This window comes from Micromesistius poutassou, assembly GCF_964030765.1.
Source record: "Micromesistius poutassou genome assembly, chromosome: 10".
Lineage (NCBI taxonomy): Eukaryota > Metazoa > Chordata > Actinopteri > Gadiformes > Gadidae > Micromesistius > Micromesistius poutassou.
The window spans coordinates 5,366,199-5,392,854 of record NC_140280.1 but is presented as its reverse complement, the minus strand read 5'-3'; the positions used below and the strand labels follow the sequence as shown (position 1 = coordinate 5,392,854).

Genomic DNA, 26,656 nt, shown 5'->3' with positions numbered 1-26,656 from the left:
GGCCGGCGGAACGGGGCCGCCAACCGCCGCCTTCCAACGCCAGTCGCAGGGCCGCGTCAGAGCCTCGGGCGTGGCTATAGTGGTGAGGGGGCGTGGCTATAGCGGTGAGGGGGTGTGGCTATAGAGGTGAGGGGTGTGGCTATAGTGGTGAGGGGGTGTGGCTATAGCGGTGAGGGGGTGTGGCTATAGTGGTGAGGGGTGTGGCTATAGCGGTGAGGGGTGTGGCTATAGTGGTGAGGGGGCGTGGCTATAGTGGTGAGGGGGCATGGCTATAGTGGTGAGGGGGCATGGCTATAGCGGTGAGGGGTGTGGCTATAGTGGTGAGGGGGCGTGGCTATAGTGGTGAGGGGGTGTGGCTATAGTGGTGAGGGGGCATGGCTATAGCGGTGAGGGGGCGTGTCTATAGCGGTGAGGGGTGTGGCTATAGCGGTGAGGGTGTGTGGCTATAGCGGTGAGGGGGCGTGGCTATAATGTGTGTATGAATGGGTGAATGTTGCCATAATTGTGAAGTGCTTTGAGTGGCCACTGGTTAGATGACAGCTAGAGAGAGAGATAATCCTGTTGCATCTCTTCTGACCCTCACCCATTCAGACCTCATCGGGCGGCGGCCTTGTGGAGCCCGGAGAGACCTTCTCCGTCCCCTTCAGGCTGGAGTCCAGCGGATCAGGAGGACACTTCACCATCCAGGCCACCAACGACCGGGGCTTCGCCTCAGCCTTCCCCCGCCTCCTGCCCCGGGAAGGGACGGGCTCTGCCAAGGGCACTGTGACCCTCAGGGCGCCCCCCGCCACCCCCAGCGGGACCGCGGTCACCCTGACCCTCCAGGCCCGCGCCCCGGGGAGCAACGACACCAACTACCTCGTTTTGAGATTTTCTATCGTTACCAAGGTTACTAACCATTGATTGACTTGGTTTGCTGGTAATTAACTGATTAGTAGGATGATTCCCGCTGTGTTGGTAACATGAGACACATTTAATTTATTATTGCTTTATTATTACTCTCCTACTGAAGATGGTGTAAGCAATGTGGTCAAATAATGTCGCTTACAGACACTTTGAGTTAAACTGTTGTAAACAACACATCTGAGATAGTGGATGAGGCAGCTGATCCAGAATGATTGATATAATATATAATATGTACATTATCCCGCTTATTACACGGCTACTTGCCAAAATGAAAAAATAACTTCACACGGTGTGTCTTTTTATAATTTATTTGTTACCAGCATTTGTAGTGTTGATCAGCAGAGAAATAGTCCGGCAAAAACGTTGACGTCACTTAGCAACCGAATACGCTGGGGTTGATAAGTTACCGGACTACTTGCGGAGTGATACGAAAGACGTGAATCAGAGGCAAAAAATCCACTTTCCTTGACAGCGGCCATTATATGCAACGATCAATTATCGAAAAATAATTGACTGCCGGAAGTCGGGAAGGCCCAGCATTGAGAAGAGCCGTGTAATATTATATATGTACTGTAGGCCTATATAATATAATGATTGATATAATCAATAACAACTTCGAGGATGGAATACTAAATAAAAGGTCATTCCAGATCGCTATCTGCATTCTGAACACATGAATCCAAAATGAATCTCTCCATTAACCGTTCAGAGGACGACCCCCGGAGTGACGCCGACCCCCGGAGAGACGCCGACCCCCGGAGAGACAGCGACCCCCGGAGTGACGGCGACCCCCGGAGAGACGCCGACCCCCGGAGTGACGCCGACCCCCGGAGAGACGCCGACCCCCGGAGTGACGCCGACCCCCGGAGAGACGCCGACCCCCGGAGTGAGGCCAACCTCTGGAGAGACGCCGACCCCCGGAGAGACGCCGACCCCCGGAGTGACGCCGACCCCCGGAGTGACGCCGACCCCCGGAGTGAGGCCAACCTCTGGAGTGCCGCCGACCTCTGGAGCGACGATGGGGCCGAGAACACCCCGCCCTTATTACTTCTGGCAGTCCGCCATGATGGGTTTGGTGGCGCTGGCTCAGCGTTGACTGCTGGTTCCGCTGGTTCTGTCTACTGCAATAGCAGCATGTGTGTGTGAATTGTAAACGGGTGGGATTGATTTAATGGATTTGTATCTTTGTTTACTGACCATGGGTTTGTCTGTTAGTGTACAGTCTTTGATGAAACGGTATTTGATAAAACTGATGATTTGGGGAACTGGTCTGCTTGTTTTTCTTCAGGTTCCGACGAGAATCTTAGTTTTTGTGTTCATAACGACTGCGCTCAGATCAGCCAACAGTGGTGGAGCTCTGGGCCGATCAGTGTATCTGCAGGTTTCCAATATGTAATTGAAATACTTTTTAATACCTTTTGAATAGCTTTTTAATAGCCTACCATTTAGAGCACAGTTTAAAATCTTGTGTCCACCGACTCCACCCACATGTGTGCCGGATAGACCAGTCTCCGAGACTACCCAGTGATCTGTACCAACTGGTAGGCACTGTCACAGGGCGAGGCTTGTGATGACTTATCACTCCTGATCAGCACGTTGGGGAAAAAGGGACACCTTTAATACCGATTTAACTTCCCAACATCTTTTTACCTGGAATTGTTTTATGCGTAGGCAGTAGGCCTACAATGTATTTGTATTGTTATTGTGTTGGCAATAGTGGCCAATGCAGTACAGCAGGGGTCAGTGGTCAGCACAAGCCCATCGCGACGGCGTGAAGGCAGAGAGGCGCTCAATAAGCTATTAGAAAACCGGGCTGGCGACATATTTTAAGTGTGGTCGTTTCAAAGGCGCGGCGAATTTTCAATACACAGTAGAAATGTAAACATTTTATAAAAATAAGAGATTCCGGACAAAAGCGGTATGGGATGAAACAGAAATTTGAAAGTAATTTTCTCACGTTTAAATGGAATGCTGCTACACCTTATTAGGATGGCGTGGGCGGAGGCGTGGTGCGCTTTTGGCGACACCACATTCATTATGTCTCCAACCGTGATCCATAGTCCATCTGCTCTCCTGGAGGTTCACCGCTGTCTTAAGAAATGAGGGCATCGTCGTATTTCGCTGTCTGCTGCGTTCTGCTGAACCCCGGGGCTCTCGGCTTTGCCATATTGCCCGGGGATTCCCTGAATCACCAGGAAATAACTGAAGAAGCAATATTAAGTGCTACGCTTCTGGCTTGCCGCGATATTGCACAATCTGTGGGAACAGTTTTTACCTTTCCTGTAAGTATGGGTCGCCTGCGAATTGATCTCTTTAAAATGTTAAAATACACATACTCAAGTGTGTGTGTGTGTGTGTGTTGTGTGTGTGTGTGTGTGTGTGTGTGTAGCCACGGCCCCTGACTGCAGGGGCCGTTGCAGTGGCATGCTCCTCGGCAGATTCCTCCAAGAGTCTCCGCAAGGCCATCAAGCGCATCAAGCTAAAGAACGTGCAGGTGGATCTCCGCCACCCCCTCAACGCCAGCTTCCACTTCGACGACGAGATGTTTCTTGGTGGGAGGAGAATCATCGCCACTGGTCTGACGGCCGTCAAGGCCAGCAACAGAGAGGGCAACTTCGAGACAGCCAGAGAGATGCTGGGAGAGATTCTGCACCCCTTACAGGTACTACCCCCCCCCCCCCCCCAGACTCAACATACTGATGTTCTGTGATACCCACGGCCCCCCATTTCATCATCTTTGTGATATAAAGGACTTCTACAGCCACAGCAACTGGGTGGAACTGGGGAACCGATTGCCCAATCCCAGCCTGCTCCGCGCCGACGCTGACCTGGGGAACATCGCAGGTGAGAGGATCCCGGGCTCCGTGTTCGGGAACAGAGACTGAACATATACTCAACTGAGCCAAACCTAACCATGTGCGCTCTGTCCCCAGCGGAGAGCCGGCCCACCTGCCGGAGCTGTGTGGGCGAGGACTGCTCCGACAACATCCTGGAGGACGTCCTGCGGGAGGGGGTCCTGACCTCGGGGTACTTCACCATCGTGCCGCTGGTCTCTACAAAACCCCCCGGTGAGGACATCAACAGATAGCTGGGTGCCTTCCTCCGGCTCTACAGGGGGAATAGTACCATGTGTTGTACTTCCTGGGTCAGGGGGACTAGTACCATGTGTTGTACTTCCTGGGTCAGGGTCAGGGGTCAGGGCCAGGGTGGACACATAGTCATGTCATGATTTCAAGTTTCAAGTTTCAAAGCACTTTATTCATCCCCAAGGGGAAATTAAATGGCACAAAGAGCAGCATATTCCACCATATACAGTACATCATCAATAAATGTATAAATAAATAGTAATATATAAAATAGGGGGAAGGGGGATGGGATGAGTGCATCAGTCATCATCAGTCTAATGTGTGGTGTACTTGGGGGTGGAGGGAGGGCTGGGAGTTTAGGAGCAGAACAGTCCTGGGGACAAAGGTCACCTTCCTCCACTGGGTCCTACAGCCAGGACAGCAGAGTTTGCGCCCTGAGGGGAGCCACTCGAATGATGAAGACAGAATGCGATGGATCACGAAGATCCTACAGGCAATCTTCAAGGTCTGCTGATCGCATAGTGTAGACAGAGCTCTCAGGGGGTGTCCAATAATTCTGGAGCAGACTTTAACAGTTTGATGTAAGCGGTTTCTATTTTGAAGACTAATGGAGTAAAACCAACAAGTGAAGGAAAATGTTATGACAGTTTCAATGAGTGAATAGTAAAAAGTAGCTAGAATGTCCTTGCTTACATCAAATGATTTTAGTTTCCTAAGCAGATAATGCCGCTGATGGCATTTCTTCAGAATGTCCTCTGTGTTGGTGGAAAACTTCAGCTGGTTGTCAAAGATAGTCCCAAGGTATTTATACTCCTCTACAACCTCAACTGGCTTCCCCTGGATGGTTGATAGTGACTGCCACAGCCAACTGCCTCCGCTTGGCGGAGAAGGTCACTATCATCTCCTTGGTTTTACTCACATTCAGCTCTAGACAGGACATCTCACACCATTCCACAAACTCCTGCAGAGCTGAGCTGTGATCATGGAGGGAGTCTGAGAGCAGAGACAGGACGACTGTGTCATCAGCAAACTTCACCATGTGACAGTTTGGCTGAGTAGACCTACAGTCATCGGTGTAGAGGATGTAGAGGAGGGAGGACACATCCTTGTGGTGAACCTGTTGACGTGATCCGGACATCAGAAAAGGTATTGTTGACCAGTACCCTGGTCAACATGTTCAGGCAATTAGGTAGTGAGGTCGTGCTGCAGCCTGCAACCTGTATGGCAGGGCTATTCAACCTCCTTAACAAGTGGGCCAAAAAGGAAAAACACTGGGGGTTCAGGGGCCACACATTAAACACAGTAAAACTATGTCAATAAATCGCTCCAAATAAATCGTACTTAAAGTAGTGTTAACTTAATAGATATAGTACTACTACATGGAATAAACTTGTCAGACACATTCCTTCTTCACTTTTAATCTTGTCATTATAACATTTTTTGTTAATAAATATTTGTCGGTCCATTCGCTTTTGAATTGGCGATTTTCACAATCAATCATACGTTTTTTTGGCTTGGAGAGAGACATCTTGAAGCGTGTTGTTAGCCTAGCTTAAGTGACTTTCTCCGTGGCCCGCCAGCATAAAATGCAACGTGAGCTTGACTGAGCCAATAGGTGACAGCAGACAGAGCCTTATAGGCATGTGTATAACAGATTTAATATTATATATTACATATTATAATATATTATATATTACACTGTAATATGATAAATAAAACGAATGCAAACCAAAAAAAAAAAAGGCTTTTTTTTTTTTTTTGCAGGCAACCTCTTGCGGGCCAGAAAAAAAATAAGAAGGGCCGTATACGGCCCACGGGCCGCTAGTTGAATAGGCCTGCTGTATGGGTTTGCCACTGCCAGGACTGGAGTTAACTGCTGCCATACATTTAAGGCCCTGCCATGCAGTGTGGAGGTTGCCCTGGGCAAATGTTCTCTCCACCTTGTTTTTATATCTCAATTTGGCCTTTTTTATTGCACGCTTGACCTCTCTGTTGACCTCTTTCTTTTCCATCTCAGAGCCGGTGAAGAAGACCCTCTTTTTTTTGTTCAAAATAACCAAGAACCTTTAGGTTCTTGGTTACCCAGGGTTTGTTGTTAGGAAATATTGTAACCCTCTTAGTAGGTATAATATTATCCACACAGAAAGAGATATAAGATGATACTGTGTCCACCTGCTTGTTTAGAACACTGGAAGACGATGTCAGTATGGACCAATCGGTGGTCTCAAAGCATCCTTGCAGCTTCTCGATGCTGTCAGCAGTCCAATGCTTGATGTCCTTCCTTAGGTGATCAGAAAAACCAAGAAGGGGATGGCTTTATATGCTTCTGGCACTGATCCATAACATTTATCCAGTGTCTTTCCTGAACGCGTGGGACAGTTAATATATTGCTAAAAACCTTTAAGAGATCAGACTACTGAGCATTGATTAAAATCACCTTAAATGAATTTAGGGGCGTCTGGGGATATAAGTTCAAGTTTATCTATTGTTTTTCTAATACAGTCAATGGCTGAGGATTCTTTAGCTCTGGGATGAATGTAGACTAGAATTTAAAAAAGTTGTGGAAATTCCCTCGGTAAGTAAAAGGGACGCAGTGAAACAGCCAGCAGTTCAATGTCATTGGACACTGTTTCCCAAACAACAGTTGTCCTGCACCAGCTCTTGTTGACATATAAGCAAACTTTTTTTTTTTTTTTTTTTTGCCTGTGAGCATGGTATCTCGATCTAGACATATGGGGGATTCAAATCCATCAATATGCAGTTTGTCATTTGCATCGCTCAGCATTTCAGTAAATGCCAGAACAGATGTGGTCCGATACTCATACATGTAGTTGACATCGGCTTGCAGTTCATAAGTTTTGTTGCACAGAGAGCTCACATTGGCTAGTATAATAGAGGGAAGTGTGCAGTGTTTATTCTTTTCCCTTTCCCTTTTTTGGCTCTAATTCCACCCTTCTTGACTCCCTTTGATACCTTTCTCTTTGTCTTTCACCTAGTCCAAACTCCATTCGGCCGATAACAAATCTTTACCCATTTGTTAAGTTAACAGTCCTTTCTGTTCCGCACTCAACGGTGAACAGGGAAGTGTAGCCACGGCGGGGGGCCGGACCAGACCAGCACCCTGGAGCCCAGCGGGGGGATCAACAAGGACACGTACTCGGCCAGCCACGGGCACCTGCACAGCGCCGCCGCCCGCCTGGCCACCGCCGCCACTGCCGCGCTGCTGGCCGACGTGGGCCGTGCCGCCGGGGACACGGACTTCCTACGGTAGGAGGCCTACCGGGGCTCAGGGAGGGTTCAGGCCAGGACCTCCTACAGTAGGAGGTCTGCCGGACCTCAGAGATGGTTTACTGTTGTTGAAGCCTGTTAATGCTGGCCTCTCCACTGCGGTCTCCCATGCTGGCCTCAGGATGATGGGCGTGTTCAGCGGCTCCAGCAAGGCACTGGTCTTTGTGGTCGACACCACAGAGAGCATGAGTGATGACCTGCAGGCAGTGAAGGCGGCGACGGAGACACTGGTGACCAGTAGAGAGGGAACGCCCAACGAGCCCTCGGCCTACATCCTCGTTCCCTTCAGTGATCCTGGTAGGACACCACTGGCACGTGGAATGTTGTCAGTTGTTATCTGATGTTGGGTCTCTGCTTTGGTATGTCTTTGTTGTTATCTAATGTTTGGTCTCTGCTTTGGTATCTCTTTCCTCTGTAAAACGGGTTCTGAAGAAAAGGAGTGGTAATTCAAACATTCCACACATGTCATGTCCTGGAATCTTGTGACATTCACAACTCCAATGTCATCTGTCATGTGTTGACATTCAGTGGTGTTGTTCCCCGTCTCAATCCAAACCTCAGGCTTTGGGCCGCTGACGAGAACCACCGACGCAAAAGCCTTCAAGACTCGAGTCAACGCCCTAACGGCCAGCGGTGGCGGTGACTCCCCTGAGATGAGCCTTTCTGCTCTCAAGGTGTTGCACGCCAACACGGGCCTCACCAATCTGCTGTTGTTAGGTTTGAAGATTGGAGGAAGTCCTATCTGCAACCTGTTGTGGCAATTTCCTTTAACGGATATTGCGTCTAGGACAGATTAGATTTCTCACTGCAAAAAAGCACACAATACTTGGCAGACAATTATCCTAGGTTTAATGCATGCATACATTTGACTCCTCTCTAGCAGAGTGAGTCCAGACATACAGTTTGACAGAGTTATTTATACCGTTTCAGATCCTTCCCACATTGCAGATGTCAATAATCAAATCAAGTAATGTTTACCCAAGACACAGAGTTGCCTGTGTTCTTATCAAGGAGAAGAGTGCCTAAGAGGATGTCTTCTCCTTTGTGACCGGTTTACCCAAGCACAAAGGTTATATTATTGGTTGACTCTAAGGAAGGTGAGACAGCTGACCAGAGCACATGGGTTAACATTTTGATTGACTCTGAAGAGGAAGGTGGGACAGCTGACTAGAGCATATGGGTTAACATTTTGACGACATCACTCCTTGGTGAGGTGGCTGAATCAAGCACAAAGGTCAATAAATAGTCGACTCTGGGGAAAGGCAGGATGGCAAGACAATACGCGAATATAGAAAACAAGGCCTAAGTTATAAAATGAACAACATGTCGATTTTTCCACCACAAACCCCTTTGAATCCTCCATGTGTTACAGTTGGCTTTGACGGCAGCACCCTCAGATTCTGAGATCTTCCTCTTCACGGACGCATCTGCTAAAGACGCAAACCTTAAAGGCCCGGTGATCGCCCTGCTGGAGAGGACCCAGACTGTGGTAGGAGGCTGCCCTGGTGATGTTTGAACACATTGTGGTCTGGAACCTGTAGTTCATCCATTAAACACCCATCCCTTCTTTAGGTGAACTTCATGCTAACGGGCACCTCTGAGGCGAACAGTGGCCCGCCCAGCCCAGGCTCCTCACCTGAAGCTGTTCTGTACAGGCAGCTAGCTCAGTCCTCAGGAGGTCTGGCTATTGAAGTAACGAAGAGCGAGCTATCTGAAGCCATCAGCATTATAACTGAGTCCTCCGCTGCCTCCCTGGTAACACAAAGCATGTCATCAGCCTCCAGTGGCCAGCTGAGCTTAAACACCGAGGCGTGAGTTCTGTTGTGTTCTCTCCCAGGTGACTCTTCTCCAGGCCTCCCGGAGCCCAGGGAGAAATGAGACCTTCTCGTTCACTGTGGACGAGTCAGTACGAAGTCTGACTGTTTACATCACTGGAGGCTCCCTGAGCTTTACCATCAGCAACCCCTCAGGTACCGCCAATAGAGCCTCACATAGATCCTCACTCAAGCCCTCAGGTACCGCCAATAGAACCTCACTCGACCTCACTCAACCCCTCAGGTACCGCCAATAGAACCTCACTCGACCTAACCCCACTCAACCCCTTCAGAAACATAGACGCTTGGCCTATTGTCTGTCGTATTGGCTGCATGCTTAGCCTGGATGCTTATCTATGCAAGTAAGACTACTAGGCCAACTAGGCCATCTGATTGCCATGGCCAATTGTCAGCCTTGCCCCATATTTATCCTGGAACTAGTTTTGCTTAAACTCAGATACCGGATCTAGAGGAAGATTGCGTCCTATGCTTATCATTCCTTTTACTACTACCATTAATAACATACAGCATTTCACCTTATCCTATTAGTATGGACAAAGTATTGGATGTTTGTAGGCTAATCATACAACTTATTAACCAACATATTTGTAACAGGCGAGTCTCAGAGCAGTACTGTGCAGAACGGACCATTAGGTGTTTACCGGTCTGTAGGAAATTTGAAGACGTTGCAACTAAAATCCCAAGTGGGAGTTTGGACTGTGAAACTGGTGTCATCCAACCCTTACACTCTGAAGGTCACAGGTAAGACGCCTGAGGCTGTATGCTTTTGGTGCATGTACTTACAAAAACAATTAAATTAATAATTTGCTCATGCTTTAAATATGTTCTGCCTAAACCACCTGTGGAGTGTGTGTGTGTGTGTTGCACATTGAGTAATCAGTGTGCAGGTGAGGAGAGGGGAGCTCTCCTCAGTGTGGAGATGGCTGCTGGTGTGCAACAGGTGTTCTGCCTTCTGCGGATCTCTGAGCATGTTTTTTTTTGCATTGTCAAGGAAACATCTGGTGGATGGTCACATGTCTATGTTCATGTCTGTTTGGTGAACTTACCAACTGGTGTACTTACAAATTGTTCTTACTAATTGGTGTTCTTAATAATTGGTGTACTTACTGATTGGTGTTCTTACTAATTGGTGTTCTTACTAATTGGCATACTTACTAATTGGGGTTCTTACTAATTGGCGTACTTACTAATTGGGGTTCTTACTAATTGGTGTTCTTACTAATTGGTGTTCTTACTAATTGGCATACTTACTAATTGGGGTTCTTACTAATTGGTGTTCTTACTAATTTGTTTTCTTACTAATTGGTGTTCTTACTAATTGGTGTACTTACTGACCGTATTTCCCTCAGGCCAGAGCGACATTGACTTTCTGTTTGACTTCGTGGAGTTGTCCCAAGGCCCTTTCTCTGGGCTGGACGTGTTGGGGGCGCGGCCCAGAGCAGGTAAGAGGGCCGCTCTCCTGTTAATGAGGTAATGCACATCTGACCCTGACCCTCACCCTCCTCACCCTCCTAACCCTCACCCTAACCCTCCTGACCATGACCCTCACCCTCCTGACCCTCACCCTAACCCTCCTGACCCTCACCCTCACCCTCTTGACCCTCACCCTCTTGACCCTCACCCTTCTGACCCTCAACCTCCTGATCCTCACTCTCCTGACCCTCACCCTCACCCTCCTGACCCTCACCCTCCTGACCCTGACCCTAACCACCTCTAACACTGACCCCCCTATTCCATGTGGAACATAGATTACATTTGTTTCACAAAGGTCATTTTGTTGTAATCGTATAAATGTAACACTTTTGAAATGTACAAGAAGTAGATAAACATACAAATGTCCTAGAAAATGAATTGATGGTGTCTTTTTAATGGATCAATAACATCACCTTAACACTCACCTTAACAACAGGTAAGGTGAGTGAAACCAGAATCAAGGGCACATTTTAAGTATTAGAAAATAAAAAGAGTTAATGTCATTAATGAACTGAGCTCCAAGCCTGGCTCTTCACCCCCAGGGGAGAGCGGGACCCTGCTGCTGTCGCTGACGGCCTCCGAGGCCTCCATCACAGAGGTGGCGCTGGTGGAGCCGCTGGGCGGGGAGGCGGTGAGGGGCCGGTTGGAGCCCGGGGGCGGGGGCGAGGTCCTGGCCCGCTTTGACGCCGTGCCGTCGGGAGCCTTCGGCGTCCGCGTGATGGGCCGTGGCGGGGCCTCCGGGGGGGCCTTCCAGAGGCAGGCGCCCACTGTCCTGCGGAGCTCCAACATCACCGTCAGGGTGAGGCTTTAACTTAACCAATAACCAATGAACAGAACTCATCTTAACCAATGAACAGAACTCATCAGCCTGTATATATCACAGGTTAAACTGACTCAGACTGTATATATCACAGGTTAACCTGACTCAGACTGTATATATTAGAGGTGACTGAACTGACTTGACAGTCCCTCTGTTCCGTAGTCAGAGTCGGACAACATCATTGTTCCGGGAACACCATTCCTGGTCCGCTTCACCGTGACGACGGCCGATGTGGGAGGCAACTTCTCCATCCAGGTGACGGACGACCGGGGCTTCGTCACGGCCTTCCCCACCCGCCTGGAGCTGGTGGCTGGGGGCGGGGCCAACGGGACGGTGACCCTCTCGGCGCCCCTCAACACCCCCTCAGGAAGTGATGTCACCCTGACCATCCAGGCAGAGGCCCCGGGCGGAGCCGACGCCAACTACGCGGTGGAGCGCTACTCCGTCGTCAACACGGTAACGCCACGCCGTCACCACGGCAACGCTGTTGTGATGGTGGAGCGCTACTGCTGCCTGGCCTATATATATATACTGTATATATAAAGAGGTTTAGGCCCCCCTCTGACCTCTCTCCTCCTCTCCTCTGACCTCTCTCCTCCTCTTCCCTTCAGGTGACAGACTTCCAGCCCCCCTCCTGCACCCTGGTCCGTCTGGAGGGGGCCTGCGAGGGTAACTGCAGCCTGGCGGGGGTCTGGGAGCTGGTGGTGGACGTGGCGGACGCGTCGGGGGTGGCGCGGCTTGCCCTGCTGCAGGGAAACGGCACCCTGGACTCCACGGTGGTGGGGCTGGGCTCGGGGGGGCAGAACACCAGCAGGGTCACCTACCAGGCCTCCTGCTGCTCCCCGGAGGCTGAGCTGCTGGCGGTGGACGGCGTGGGCAACGTGGGCTCCTGCCCCTACAGAATCAATGGCCCAAACCCCGCGGCCCAGTCCCCGGGGGCCACCCTCACCCCGTCCTGCCTGGGCTCGGTCCTGGCTCTGGTCCTGGCTCTGGTCCTGGTCTGGCCGGCCTGGGTCTGATCCTGGGTTGGGTCCTGGTCTGGGTTCGGTAGAGGGGCTGTGTCCAGGTATCTATCATCTCCTCTTTTGAATGCATATCAAACATGTCCATAAGTTCTTATATAGAAAACTAGATATTCCAGTCAATCTCCAGAACATATTTATTTCTACATCAGACATACAGACATACCATACGAGACACAGAAACAACAACCTACTCCTACCACGCACATGGACATCTAGGCACCAGTTTAACATTACATTTAGAGGCCCGAAGCTTTGGAGTGAATGAAGCCCTCAGCTAAGATCTATTTAATCATACACTGCATTTAAAAAGCAACTGAGGAAACATCTACTGTCTACCTGAAACACATTTTTGACAGATTTTGTATCTTTTTTTTTAATGTTTTGCTTTTGTTTTTTTCTTACAATGCTTCTTTTTAGTGGATCCAATTTTTATGTTTAGCCTGCATGTCAATTGTATCATGATATGGCAATAGCCGTGGAACTCTGTACAAGCTTGCATAGGCTTCGCTCCCGCCTTGCACAGATGTTGTATTTGTGCTAAACAAATAAACAAAACTAAACTAAACTAAACTTTTTATTCTCTATACTCGTACGTTGAGGAACGGCATCGTGGGATCAAAGCCGGACCCTCTGGGGTCAGTGGTTAGCTGCTAACAGCAGGACCTGGTCCCAGGGCTAGGGCTAGGGTTAAGGGTAGGGTTAACAGCAGGACCTGGTCCTAGGGCTAGGGTTAAGGGTAGGGTTCTCCATGGTGTCCAAAACGGGGTTTGGTCCACTACACTGTGGGAGTCCACTGCGTCTTTAGAAGGTAGGTTAAATGTAGAAAATTAATTTTGCTGCAGAGATTAATTAATTGGGGAATGTTGTCAGCCTCACCATCGTACCTGGGGATGGGTTGTAGCTCTGAGGCCCTGTGTCATGAAGGCGTTGTAATGCAGGCCTTGGAGGAACTCCGTCTCCTGTTGATGAAGGCATTGTAATGCAGGCCTTTACCGTCTCCTGTTCATACAGACTGTTGTAATGCAGGCCTTTACCGTCTCCTGTTCATACAGACTGTTGTAATGCAGGCCTTTACCGTCTCCTGTTCATACAGACTGTGGTAATCAGTGTGCGAAATACGGGGGGTTAATCGGGTTAATTTGAGGCTTTCAGGGGGTCTCATGGGTTAATCGGGGGGGCTCGGCCAGGCCCCATGAGACCCCCTGAAAGCCTCAAAAGCAAAATTTGAAGGGGGTCTCAAATTTCGTCAGAAATGCAGGCCTTTACCGTCTCCTGTTCATACAGACTGTTGTAATGCAGGCCTTTACCGTCTCCTGTTCATACAGACTGTTGTAATGCAGGCCTTTACCGTCTCCTGTTCATACAGACTGTTGTAATGCAGGCCTTAACTGTCTCCTGTTGATGCCCGCGTTGCCCCTGAACGACACACTGGCCATCATCTCTTCCAGCATCTGAAAGGAGGCGGCGAGTCTCTTCACTCAAAGCGGGTTTACGAAGAACCCAGAAAACGTCACTACAGCAGAATTAAGAGATTGCAAGGGGTCTCTTTAGAAAAACAGGATTGTTTTTATTGATGTTACGACTTGTCTCATGTACATTTGTTTATGGAACACACAAAAATCATTTAGGTTTTTAAAATTTTGATTGTACTTCTCCTTTTGCTGTATCACTATTTACATATTATCTGAGGTTTGAAAACGTTGTGTTATTCAGTTATTAAATTATGGGACCGGAGTGTGTGTGTGGTGTGTGTGTGTGGTGTGTGACATTTTCCAACTGATAAATGTTTAACAAATCCTAAACATGTCCTCAATATACTCCTCCCAGTCCGCCCGCCTCTCAAACAATGAGAATATGGATCTCTTCTCTCCAGATGAGCTGGGAAGGGAAGGTGTGAATATGAGTATAGAGTAATGTAGGGGAGGGGGGTCAATGCAGATCCATTGGGATTATTACAAATATGAATATAACTCAGACTAATTGGTGGGTGTGGTCAGGCGGTGCCGTTGGTGTACTGGGAGAGCTTGTTCTCCAGGTCGCATATCCTCTTCTCCTGGGACAACACGGTGGACTTGAGGTTCTGGAGCTCCTCCAGCAGCCGCTCTAGAACCTGGGGCTGGGGGAGGAGAGGGAGAGAGAGAGGGAGGGGGGAGGAAACCAGCCAAGGAAGAGAGGTAGAAAGGAAAGAGATTTGAAAGGAAAGGAGGGTTGGATGATCAACAGTACGACGGTAAATGGAGAACAGTGAAATCAGACCAAACAGGCTGGTTTAGGGAAGGTAAGGAGAGACGCTGAGGGAGCAAGAGAGACAGACTGAGGGAGCAGGAGAGACAGACTGAGGGGGCAGGAGAGACAGACTGAGGGAGCAGGAGAGACAGGCTGAGGGCAGAGTGGTTCAGAGGAGACGAGCAGAACAAGACGAGTGAACTGATGTAACCTTCAAGGAGACGTTAACACTGACGAGAATCAAAAGAACATGTGACCTCCAAGACCCCCGTTCCCCTGCCCCAGAGAGCCAGCCCCGCGGCCCCAGAGAGCCAGCCCCGCGGCCCCAGAGAGCCAGCCCCGCGGCCCCAGAGAGCCAGCCCCGCGGCCCCAGAGAGCCAGCCCCGCGGCCCCAGAGAGCCAGCCCTGCAGCCTCAGAGAGCCAGCTCCGTGGCCCCAGAGAGCCAGCCCCGCGGCCCCAGAGAGTCAGCCCCGTGGCCCCACAGAGCCAGCCCCACAGCCTCAGAGAGCCAGCCCCGCGGCCCCAGAGAGCCAGCCCCGTGGCCCCAGAGAGCCAGCCCCGTGGCCCCAGAGAGCCAGTCCCGCGGCCCCAGAGAGCCAGCCCCGCTGACCCTGAACCCTGACCTACCGGCAGGCTGTTGGCGTCGCAGGCGGACACGCTGCGCCGGGTGCTGGGTCTGGAGTCCAGGACGTTCTTGCGGGCCACTTTGAGCTCACGGCTCTTGGGGGGCACGTATCCCATCCTCATGGAGACCAGCGTGGGCTCCTCGTCCCGGCCCTCCATCCACTCCTCGGGCTCCAGGGCCGGGTCGGGCCCCGCCGTGTCCGGGTACAGGTCGTCCTGGAACAGGTCCGACTGTGGGGGGGGGGGGGGGGGGGGTTACTGGGCTGGATCTGGAGGAGGGCTGGAGTAGACCTACTAACCCTACTAACCCTCACCCTACTAAGCCTACTAACCATCACCCTACTAACCCTCACCCTACTAAGCCTACTAACCATCACCCTACTAACCTCACACATTAACAATGATAGCCTAGGCCACAGTGAAACAGTAGAGATGTGTGTGTGTGCATGTGTGTGTGCAGAACTTACCTTTCTGGGCACCGTCATGGTGATGGGCTCACACTTCTTGTCATGGAGCTTGTAGAGCCTGGAGGAGAGGGGGGGAAGAGAGGGAGGAGAGGGAGGGAAGAGAGGGAGGGAAGAGAGGGGGGAGAGGGAGGGAAGAGAGGGCGGAGAGGGAGGGAAGAGAGGTGAGAAGAGGGAGGGAAGAGAGGGAGGAGAGGAGAGGGGAGGAGGGAGGAGATGGAGGGAAGAGAGGAGAGGAGAGGGAGGGAAGAGAGGGGGGAGAGGGAGGGAGAGGGAGGGAGGAGAGGGAAGGAGGAGGGGGAGGGAAGAGGAGGGAGGAGATGGAGGGAAGAGAGGGGAGGAGAGGGAGGGAGGGAGGAGAGGAAGTGTGAACGTTTAGCGTCACAGGTGTGCAACCTCGCTGCGATGCCTCCTGCTGTGTAGTCACCCAGATGCATTCTGGGTGTCTGTGGGCGGAAGGAAGGGGGCGGGTCCTACCTGGCGATCTCACACTTGCTGACGTCCACGCCCCTCTTGGGCATGAAGCCCATGCCCCTCTGGGGCTCCTTGCTGCTGAAGGTGCTGAGGTAGTGGACGTAGGGCGGCTCCTCTGTGATCTCAAAGTACCGGATGCTGCTGTCCCCCTGCACACACACACACACACACACACACACACTCCATTGTTACCAGGCCCAGTAGCGCCTCCTACTGTTGATGAAGAGCAGGTGAGGTCCGGGTAAGGAGCGCCTCAGAGCCAGTTCTGATTCTGAGTGATATGTTAGTTGAGGATGAGTACACACACAGGTACACCATGTGTGTCACATAGGGACACATGGTGAGTAGGGACACCATGTGTCCCTACTCACCCTAATCCTACTAACCCTAACCCTACTAACCCTCACCCTACTAACCCTCACCCTACTAACCCTTACCCTACTAACCCTTACCCTACTAACCCTACTAACCCTTACCCTACTAACCCTCACCCTACTAACCCTCACCCTACTAACCCTCACCCTACTAACCCTCACCCTACTAACCCTTACCCTACTAACCCTACTAACCCTTACCCTAGTAACCCTCACCCTACTAACCCTACTAACCCTACTAACCCTTACCCTACTAACCCTCACCCTACTAACCCTCACCCTACTAACCCTCACCCTACTAACCCTTACCCTACTAACCCTACTAACCCTTACCCTACTAACCCTCAGCCTACTAACCCTCACCCTACTAACCCTCACCCTACTAACCCTTACCCTACTAACCCTACTAACCCTTACCCTACTAACCCTCACCCTACTAACCCTACTAACCCTACTAACCCTTACCCTACTAACCCTACTAACCCTAACCCACTGTGCGGTACCTTCCCACACAGGTAGACCATGCTGGCGTCAGGGTCGTAGTAGGGCAGCAGGACTCCGTTACTCGTGTCCAGCTCCAACAGAGCGATGGGCTCCTCGAAGTGGGTCTGGGGACAAAGAACCAAGGGAGTGTTTAGAAGTGTCTTTAGAAGTAGTAAATATGTGTATTAACAAAGAACAAACATAGTAAATACATGGTAAATACATACTAAGTACATAGTACTTAGTATGTATTTACTATGACTATAGCAGTTATTTCCCATGTATATCCCGTGTATTTCCCATATATTTCCCGTTGCTGTACTATATATCTATGAGCGTCCTACCGGGTCCCACAGCCCCAGCTCTCTCTGGCTCATCCGAGTGAAGCCTGTGGTGAAGATGTTTCCGTCTTTGGTGAAGATGGCTCTCATTGGCCGGATGCCCTCGTGTGGAGCGAGCCGTTCCTATTGGTCAACAGCAGAACAGACATTACTAGCCGAGTGATGATGGTCTGTACACTACTTACAGGTACTTCTGAACTTTAATATTTATTAATCGTTGACATTAAATGGTGAGTGTAATGAATACATGAATGGTATAGAGATAACTAGTTACTGGTTTATCATCAAGTACAGTCATCCCCCAAACCTCATCTTCACATCAATCTGTTCTTTTCAGAAGTGATCAATCATTTAAAGCTGCACTATTCAAGTATTGCCATTTGCAGCCTCTACATTTATATTTAGAGGGAGTTGTTTGACTTTGACACACAACTTCACACCTTCACACACACACCGATTGCACAGTCAACCATGCAAGGTCCCGACCGGCAACTCGTCAGGAACAGGTCGGGCTCTAGAGCAGCCTCTATGACTCTAGTAGCCCGGTCAGCAGCCTCTAGAAGCTGGGAGGGCAGCTACAGTGAGAGCTGCATCAGAAGGAACCCCGAGGGGTTGATCTTAGAGAACGTCTGCAGCTCAGCTCTTTGTGTCGCTGGCTGGGGTAGAACAGGTACATAGTGCAGCTTTAACCCAGAGGTCCCCGTCCCCACGGCGACGGGCGGAACACTGACCGCCACCACCTCCCTCTTGCGGGGGTCGCAGACCCGCAGGCGGCGGTCCTTGCAGGTTGTGCAGAAGAGGCTGCCGTTGTAGTTCCAGCTGACGTTGTAGATGAGGTCCGGGTGGTCCTCCATGGAGACCAGGGGCTCCCCCGTCCCCACGTTCCAGACGATGATCAGGTTATCACTGCCTGGAGGGGCGGGGCAGGGGCGGAGCCAGCAGGGAGGAGGAGGGGCATCAGGAAGTGTACACACAACATGGACACGCTGTCCTCTCTGCTGTCATTCAGCGGTGTTGTTTTGTTGAGTCCCATTAACTTAAGAAGGATGTTAGGGTTAGGGTAAGGGTTAGGTGACCTGTTGGTCCTGTGTGCTCAGGCAGAGCCCACATTATTAGACCTTCTGCTGCTGTTGGTCTTCACAGCCTTATGACGAGATCAACTTACCCTCCAACATCAGGCCCAGCCTAGGACTGAGGTGTGGACAGGAAGGGGTGCAGACCACTCTCACCCGACAATATTGTCTGTATCTCTGTATATCTCTGTGTATCTGTGTGTGTGTCTGTCTGTGTGTGGTCTGTGTGTCTGTCTGTGTGTCTGTGTGCGTGCATGTGTGTGCATACCTGCACACACATGGAAGAGGATGTTGCGGGCAGTAGGGAGTGCGTGTGTTTGCGTGCGTGTGCGTGCGTTTTTGCGAGTCGCGCGTGCGTGAGTGTGTGCGCATTTTTGCGTGCGCATTTTTGCGTGTTTGCATGTGCATGTTTGCCTACATTTGTGTGCGTGCGTGTGAGCGTGTCTGTTTACATGTTTACGTGTTTACGTGTTTACGTGTGCGTGTGTGCGCGCGTACCGGCAGTGAGGAGGACGTTGCGGGCCGTGGGGTGCCAGCTGACGATGCCGACCCGTTTGGAGTGGCCCTCCAGCACTACGATGGGCTCCGACAGCGGGCGGCTGAGCGACTGGTCTGGGATCTGCCACACCTGGACCACACCAGGAGGGGGGGGGGGGAGGAGGTCTGTTAACACTGCTCCTAGACCCCGTCTGAAGTCGTTTCTGACATCGTCAATGTCAAATGACATTTAAATAACTAATGTGATCCTTTGTGGATGCATGTTGTGCAGATATACAGTATATATATACATATATTACACAGCTCTTCTCAATGCAGTGGAACGCTCCCATTCACTTGCATGGGCCTTCCCGACTTCCGGTGGTGAATTATTTTCAATAATGACTAAGCATATAATGACCACTGTCAAGGAAAGTGGATTTTTTTCATGTCTTTCGTATCACTCCGCAAGTAGTCCGGTAACTTATCAACCCCAGCGTACTCGGTTGCTAAGCGACGTCGACGTCTTTGGGCACTATTTCTCTGCTGATCAACACTACAAATGCTGGTAACAAATAAATTGTAAAAAGACACACCGTGTGAAGTTATTTTTTTGTTTGAGCAGGTAGCCGGGATAATGTATAGAACATCGCCGGTCATTATTGGGAAATAAGCCCCTTCAGAGCGAAGCAAGACACCTCCGCTGCGCGTCGGTGTCCTGTTCGCCCTGTCGGGGCTTATTTCCCGATAATGACCAGCGTTCTATACATTATCCCTTACATAATGGTACATATGGTGTTGTTGTGAGCACTATGGGACCTTTTATTCATCTTATACAAAGCGAGTTTAAAGAGTTTCATGATTGAGCTGCCGATCACTATTCATGGATATCAAATTGCATGGGTCTAATCTTGACATTTCTTTGTATCATGTAATGCTGCTTGTCTTTGGTTGCATTGTGTTGACTTAAATACACACACACACACACACACCACTTTATCCCTAGCCATTTCATTCGCACAGGCATGAACTCAATCTGTGACGGCCATTTTGAGCGGGCCGTTAATCCCTGTGTGATGTGTGGAGGATGACATCATCGTTACACAACATTCACTATAGCTACAGGGAAACCTGTCTGTCCTGTGGACCCACCTCCACACACACACACACACACACACACACACACACACACACACACACACACACACACACACACACACACACACACACACACACACACACACAAACACCTTGTATTCTTTGTAATCCAATCCCTCCAATTTCCAATCTCTGTGAATTTACAGCAATATTAAATATTTTTGTATAATCCTACATACCATGTATTACATTTTAGAATTATGTTGTGCTATTAACTATCATGGTTATATTTGTATGAATGAAAGGTGTACCATTTTTATTTATATTATATATTTTTATTAAAAATAATATTTATCAGCTGCAAATAACTCTGTTCCTCTACTTTTGACTCTTGAGCAGCTGTAACAAGTGAAATTCCCCAGTGTGGGACTAATAAAGAAAACTTTATTTATTTTACACACACACACACACACACACACACACACACGCACACACACACACACGCACACACACAAAGTCCCACAAATGTGTTCCACCACACGGCACATTGCTCAGACAGCTGTTGCTCTGAGAGAACAGCGTCTGTCTGCTGCTGTAACGCCGCCCAACACATGGGGGCCTTAAGATGGTGGCACACACACGTGCACACGTGCACACACACACACACACACACACACACACACACACACACACACACATATGCACGCACACACACACACACACACACACACACACTCGCAGACATGCACACACACACAGACACACACGCACGCACGCACGCACGCACACACACACACACACACACACACACACACACACACACTCACAGACATGCACGCACACACACACACACACACACACACACACACACACACACACACACACACACACGTAGATGGACACATGTTTGAGTCTGCAGGGTCTGAAGGGCGTGGCAGTGAGCTCAGACCGCAGTCCTGTCCGTCCAGTGTTTTGATCGTTACAGGAACATAGACTCAACAGTCAATCCAGAACACATATGAACAGATGTGATTCCTCGAGGACTCGTGATGTGGCGATCCCATCAGTGACCCCTCGACTCAGAATGTACACAGCAGAAACAGAAAACACAATCAGCTGAGCTTCTGGACTCCTGACTGGAATAGAATGAAGCTCTGTTCATATCAGCCCCATACTATGGAATGTGGGGAACTCTTGGAAACAGCTTGGCACCCTCTAGTGTCCAAACGGCCGACCGGAAGTTTAGAAAGTCTGTGGCCTTCATGCTTGCCAACCCTCCTGATTTTCCAGGGAGGTTCCCAGCTTCCCCGGTCCTCTCCCGGTAGTTCCATTGAGTGATGCCTTATAGCGTTGTACCCTCGTTATTCAGAGCTTTAAGGGGGCAAATTAAATGGGAAAATAAATTGATCACGTTGCCTTTTGTGGCAACAATTGCAAGGTACTCTTGACAAAGTTCCTGTTTTTGGTCAAAGTCGTCTTTTCTGTAATCCCATACAACTGACGTGGTTGTACTCTTTGGAATTCAATCTTCTTTTTGCTCATTTTGTTCTACGATTAGCGGGGGCTGGCTATGCTTTGGTTATCTGAACATAAACTGATCAGTGATTGGTGGTTCGCTGTGCATGCAGAGCCTGCATGTCACTCCCTAGCAACAGACCCTTAATCTGAGTCAATTATTTTATATATGACAGATTTCTCTTGTAGATAAGTCATTGTTATTTAAATAAAAAACGATATACATCGTGCAGCCCTAATCAGGAGTAAAGGCTGCTAGTGGTCAGAAGGGTCCGCTTGGAGGAAACACTTCTTTGGTGCATGAAAATGGAGACAAAGAAAATAAAAGAGATTGATTTTTGTGTATCTATATTGTTCTTTTCAACTGAGTTGATGTCTGCTTCTTACGTTTTTATTCACACCCTAAACGATTTTACTGTAATGCAGGAAAGGAAGTCTTGAAAATAAGCAGCAGCTGAAATAAATGATAAAACGGCTAGTTTTTTGTTCAACTAATTTGATCTTAATGATTGCGTGCACTATTTTCAATAGCACTACATTCACATATCAAGCACATGTTAAGCTTGCTGCTAAATGTGAACTATTCTTCCCAACTATTGTGTTGCTTTTCAGCTTCATTGACTGTTGTTTGTTTAGTTGATGGACGCGCAATAAAACTTATATTACAGAGTAAATCCCACTACATTTTTGCTCATCACACGGTAAATGTCACACACATCTTTCTTGGATACCTCTTCTCATTTTCTTCATCTATCCAGCTCACACACACACACACACACACACACACACATAAAGGACATTCATACCATGGCACTGCGCACACACACACACACACACACACACACACACACACACACACACACACACACACACACACACACACACACACACCAAGAGGAGGTCCATACCATGGCACTGCACACACACACACACACACACACACCAAGAGGATGTCCATACCATGGCACTGCAGTCTTCTGAGCCGCTGGCCAGGATATTGTCGTTGTGAGGGCACCAGTCGATGTCCAGCACGGGTCCAGAGTGGCCGTTGACCAGCGGGTAGTTCTTATCCACCCGGCCTGCCTACAGCACCCAGAACATGAGCAGCCTGTTAGCCTCAGGGTCATATCAACACATACAGGAGAGTAGCAGCCTGTTGGCATCATGTTAGCATCAGGGTCATATCAACACATACAGGAGAGTAGCAGCCTGTTAGCATCATGTTAGCATCAGGTACATATCAACACATATATAAGTAAATGTAGCATAATCAAGGCTAATGAAAATTTGTTTTTGCTACGTCTCGTATGATAAATTCTCCACGATAAATTACTAAACAATGACCAAAAAACATGACTACCAACACAATAACTAAGGTTCCAATGCTGCAATGGCTCCAAGTGGTGGCGGCCATTTTGATGTGATGTCACGATGTACAAGTTCTATACTCCTGCTTTAACTTCAGGGATACTCCTCCTTACTGGTGTGAACACGTGTATCAGGGTCCTATTATAACACACACACACACACACACACACACCCTTGCCGAGTGTGTATTAATAGCTGCATGACGAGGCGGTGAAAGGGGAGATTTTCTGTGGCCCTACAGACGACCAGTAGAGTAGTCAGGGAGGGGGTCAGGGGGTATAAATAGACCCGTCTGTCCACCAGCTCTCTAAAATATGACCATGTCTTTCTGTGTGTGTGTGTGTGTGTTCTTTCTCTGACTGCAGTTTTCCCACTGCTTCTGTCTCCCTCCATCTTTCACTCTTGTCTCTCAGTCTATCTCTTTCCTTGCGTCTCTGTCTCTCTCTCCCCCCCCCTCTCTCTCTCTCTCTCTCTCTCTCTCTCTCCTTTTGACTCTCTATCCCCCCCTCCCTCTCTCTCTCTCTTTCCTTTTGACTCTCTCTCTCTCTCTCTCTCTCTCTCTCTCTCCTTTTGACTCTCTCTCTCTCCTTTTGACCCCCCCCCCCCTCTCCCCCCGTCTGCCTCTCTCTCTCTCTCTCTCTCTCTCTCTCTCTCTCTCTCTCTCTCTCCCTCTCTCTCTGTGTGGTTGGGGGGACTACAGGTCCCAGGTCAGCCCATCTGACGGTTCATGCGTGCGACTCTCTGAACTCACAGTCAACAGTGATCATCAAACACATCAACACACATCAGTCACCAAAGCACCAGGCAGTACAACATCCATCCATCCAGTCAGTCAACCAAAGCACCAGGCAGTACAACATCCATCCATCCAGTCAGTCAACCAAAGCACCAGAAAGTACATCCATCCAGTCAGTCAAACAAAGCACCAGGCAGTACAACATCCATCCAGTCAGTCAACCAAAGCACCAGGCAGTACAACATCCATCCATCCAGTCAGTCAACCAAAGCACCAGGCAGTACAACATCCATCCAGTCAGCCAACCAAAGCACCAGGCAGTACCACATCCATCCAGTCAGCCAACCAAAGCACCAGGCAGTACAACATCAATCCAGTCAGTCAACCAAAGCACCAGGCAGTACAACATCCATCCAGTCAGTCAATGCTTTGGTTTCTTGTTCTTTATTCAAACAGCCGGTAATGTTTGGAAACGTTGCCGCCGCCGGTAAACCAGTGACCCGTACAGAGACCATCATGCTGATTGGTTTAGCCCCCCCCCCCGCTGACCTTGGACAGGGGGAGCACCAGGAAGGCCCCGCCCCCGCTGGACTCCACGATGACGGCCAGGAATTTGGGGTTGACGGCGCAGAAGTTGCTGTCCCAGGTAACCTTGGAGACGCGGATGTCGTCGTAGCCCTGCTCCGCCTTCACGCCCGTGCCAAACACGTGGCGGAACCGGCTCTGACGCACGATGCTGCGACTCATCGCTACACACACACAGACACACACACACACACACACACACACACACACACACACACACACACACAGTTAGAGCGCTGCAGGATGATGAGGCAGAACTTCAGGGATGTCAGAAGAAATGAGAGCGATGGCAGAACGGTTCCCCAGAGAGCGAGTGAAACAAACCGCTCAGTGAGAACCACTCAGTGAGAACCACTCAGTGAGAGGTGAACAGAGGGAGGAAGTACTCAGTGAGAGGTGAACAGAGGAGCGGTCCGCTCAGTGAGAGGTGAACAGAGGAGCGGCCCGCTCAGTGAGAGGTGAACAGAGGGAGGAACCGCTCAGTGAGAGGTGAACAGAGGAGCGGTCCGCTCTGTGAGAGGTGAACAGAGGAGCGGTCCGCTCAGTGAGAGGTGAACAGAGGAGCGGTCCGCTCTGTGAGAGGTGAACAGAGGAGCGGTCCGCTCAGTGAGAGGTGAACAGAGGAGCGGTCTGCTCTGCCGAGGTGAACAGAGGGAGGAGCGGATGGGGATGAAGAGCGTCCTACAGAACTGGAGAACTCTGGGGACTCTTTTGGTCATTGGTCGCTTTTTATAAACAAGCAACAAGAAGTGCTTGACTATATGCTAACCAACATACACCCATTCTCTCTCTCTCTCACTCACTCACTCTCTCTATCTCATTCTCTCTCTCTCTCTCTCTCTCTCTCTCACTCTCCAAAAGTGTGTTTGTGTGTGAGAGAGAGGCATGGGGGGGGGGGCATGTCTCTCTCTCTCTCTCACACAAACAAACTTTGGAGTCTGTGTTTGTGTCCATCATCTCTGTACTAAGCTACATACACACATTCTCTCTCTGTGTGTCTCACACACACACACACACACACACACACACACACACACACACACACACACACACAGTCTTTTGAGTGTATGTTTGTTTCCATCATCTCCATGACTTGTTGTTGCCCCGGGCAACACGGCAGTGGGACGAACGGTGGACCCCGAAACAACACCAGGACGCATTCTGGCCGTGAGAGCATCCCAGCAGCTATTATTAGACTATTGTCCCAGCATCACCATGTGATCAGATATTAGACTGACCAGGTGCCTGGAGACTACGACTCGATTATAATGTAAGGCTGGGGACGTTTAGTATGTCCCTCTGTTCCCAGTGTTCCAAACCATAGAGCATACTGGGAGGAATGGAGTACACAGAGAATGGCCTCCAGTCTTCCCAGTCTTGCATTATTTTAGATCTAGAGAGGCCCAGCAGACGTAAAACATGATATAATGTGAGGGTATGGTGTGTTTGTAAGTTATAGTCATTTGAGCATAAACACACAGAAGAAGGTTTGAATCCGTGTGTTGTTCTGACGCTGAGCTGTCGGCCACACCGACCCTCTGCCTTCTTTCCTGGAAGGAGCCTGCCCAGTAATGAAGGGACTTTCATGTATTGACGTCGGTCGCTTTATGGACGCATTGCTGTATCATGGAGGCTCCAATAATAAACGTCCTGTGATCGACCCTCGCCCATCACACCTGACGTCTGACTGTGGTTCACTTGTTTTAGTGAATTCACGATTCAGGTCGGACAGAGAACTGTGCTCAGAGACGCACAGGGAAACGTTCCTAATATAGACATGTCAGACGACCCTCCTCCGGCCACAGACCACCGGGACCTAGACTGTCGCTCCGATGAGAACCTCGCTGTCTGCTCCTGATACTACAGGTCTATAAAGCTCTGAGCATGGATCATTCATGTTATAGACCCGGACTGGGGTGGAGGGAGGGGAGGTGTGTCTCCCCTCCAACCTGCCCCGGGACGAGGTCTGCAGCTGCTCCGGAGGTCCGGTTACAAAAGTCCGTTACAGAGTGAGCGCTCCTTCGGGGACCGGATTGCTGAACAGTGCGGCAAAAGAAGCGAACGCACTTCTACTTTACTACTGTACTAAACTGCAGACCAATTGCTGATGGAAGCCAATAGTGCACAGACAACTCACCTCAGGTTGTGAATATAAAGCTCCTGGCTCCGAGTCCGCCTGATCTCGATTGTTTACCGGTAAACTGGAACTACAGCCCGGGTTCAGGAGCGCGTGGACAGACGCACTTCAGCAGCTCCGTGACGCACCGCAGAGAGTAGGGGAGAGGAGGGGGAGAGCAGGGGAGAGAGGGACTGTGGTCGTAGGGGGTGGGAGCGACACTCTGAGCGGTGCGTCTATTTCCGAACCGACCGCCCAGAATGTCAGC

General features: G+C 49.9%; 2 protein-coding genes across 2 annotated transcripts; one reads left to right on the top strand and one right to left on the bottom strand.

Annotated features, from left to right (window-relative positions):
- Positions 1-1,590: 1,590 nt before the first annotated feature.
- LOC311353879 (von Willebrand factor A domain-containing protein 7-like) lies at positions 1,591-12,427 on the top strand (the record flags this gene model as incomplete). The annotated part of the gene is made up of 16 exons (XM_084473680.1): positions 1,591-1,962; positions 3,102-3,188; positions 3,296-3,568; positions 3,657-3,750; positions 3,840-3,974; positions 7,073-7,259; positions 7,402-7,577; positions 7,842-7,954; positions 8,653-8,769; positions 8,853-9,035; positions 9,118-9,250; positions 9,710-9,856; positions 10,465-10,557; positions 11,131-11,387; positions 11,571-11,864; positions 12,020-12,427. The coding sequence occupies 16 exons, from the start codon at positions 1,591-1,593 to the stop codon at positions 12,425-12,427; spliced, it is 3,069 nt and encodes a 1,022-aa protein (XP_084329806.1).
- A 1,558-nt stretch (positions 12,428-13,985) lies between these two features.
- On the bottom strand, positions 13,986-26,656 carry coro6 (coronin 6). Its single transcript, XM_084473764.1, has 11 exons — positions 26,410-26,656; positions 24,237-24,436; positions 22,544-22,666; positions 18,992-19,121; positions 18,152-18,330; positions 17,424-17,543; positions 17,100-17,204; positions 16,226-16,371; positions 15,752-15,809; positions 15,288-15,515; positions 13,986-14,549 (listed from the first exon to the last, which is right to left on the bottom strand). Exons 2-11 carry the CDS (start codon positions 24,432-24,434, stop codon positions 14,427-14,429), a joined length of 1,410 nt encoding a protein of 469 aa, XP_084329890.1. The 5' UTR covers positions 24,435-24,436; positions 26,410-26,656; the 3' UTR covers positions 13,986-14,426.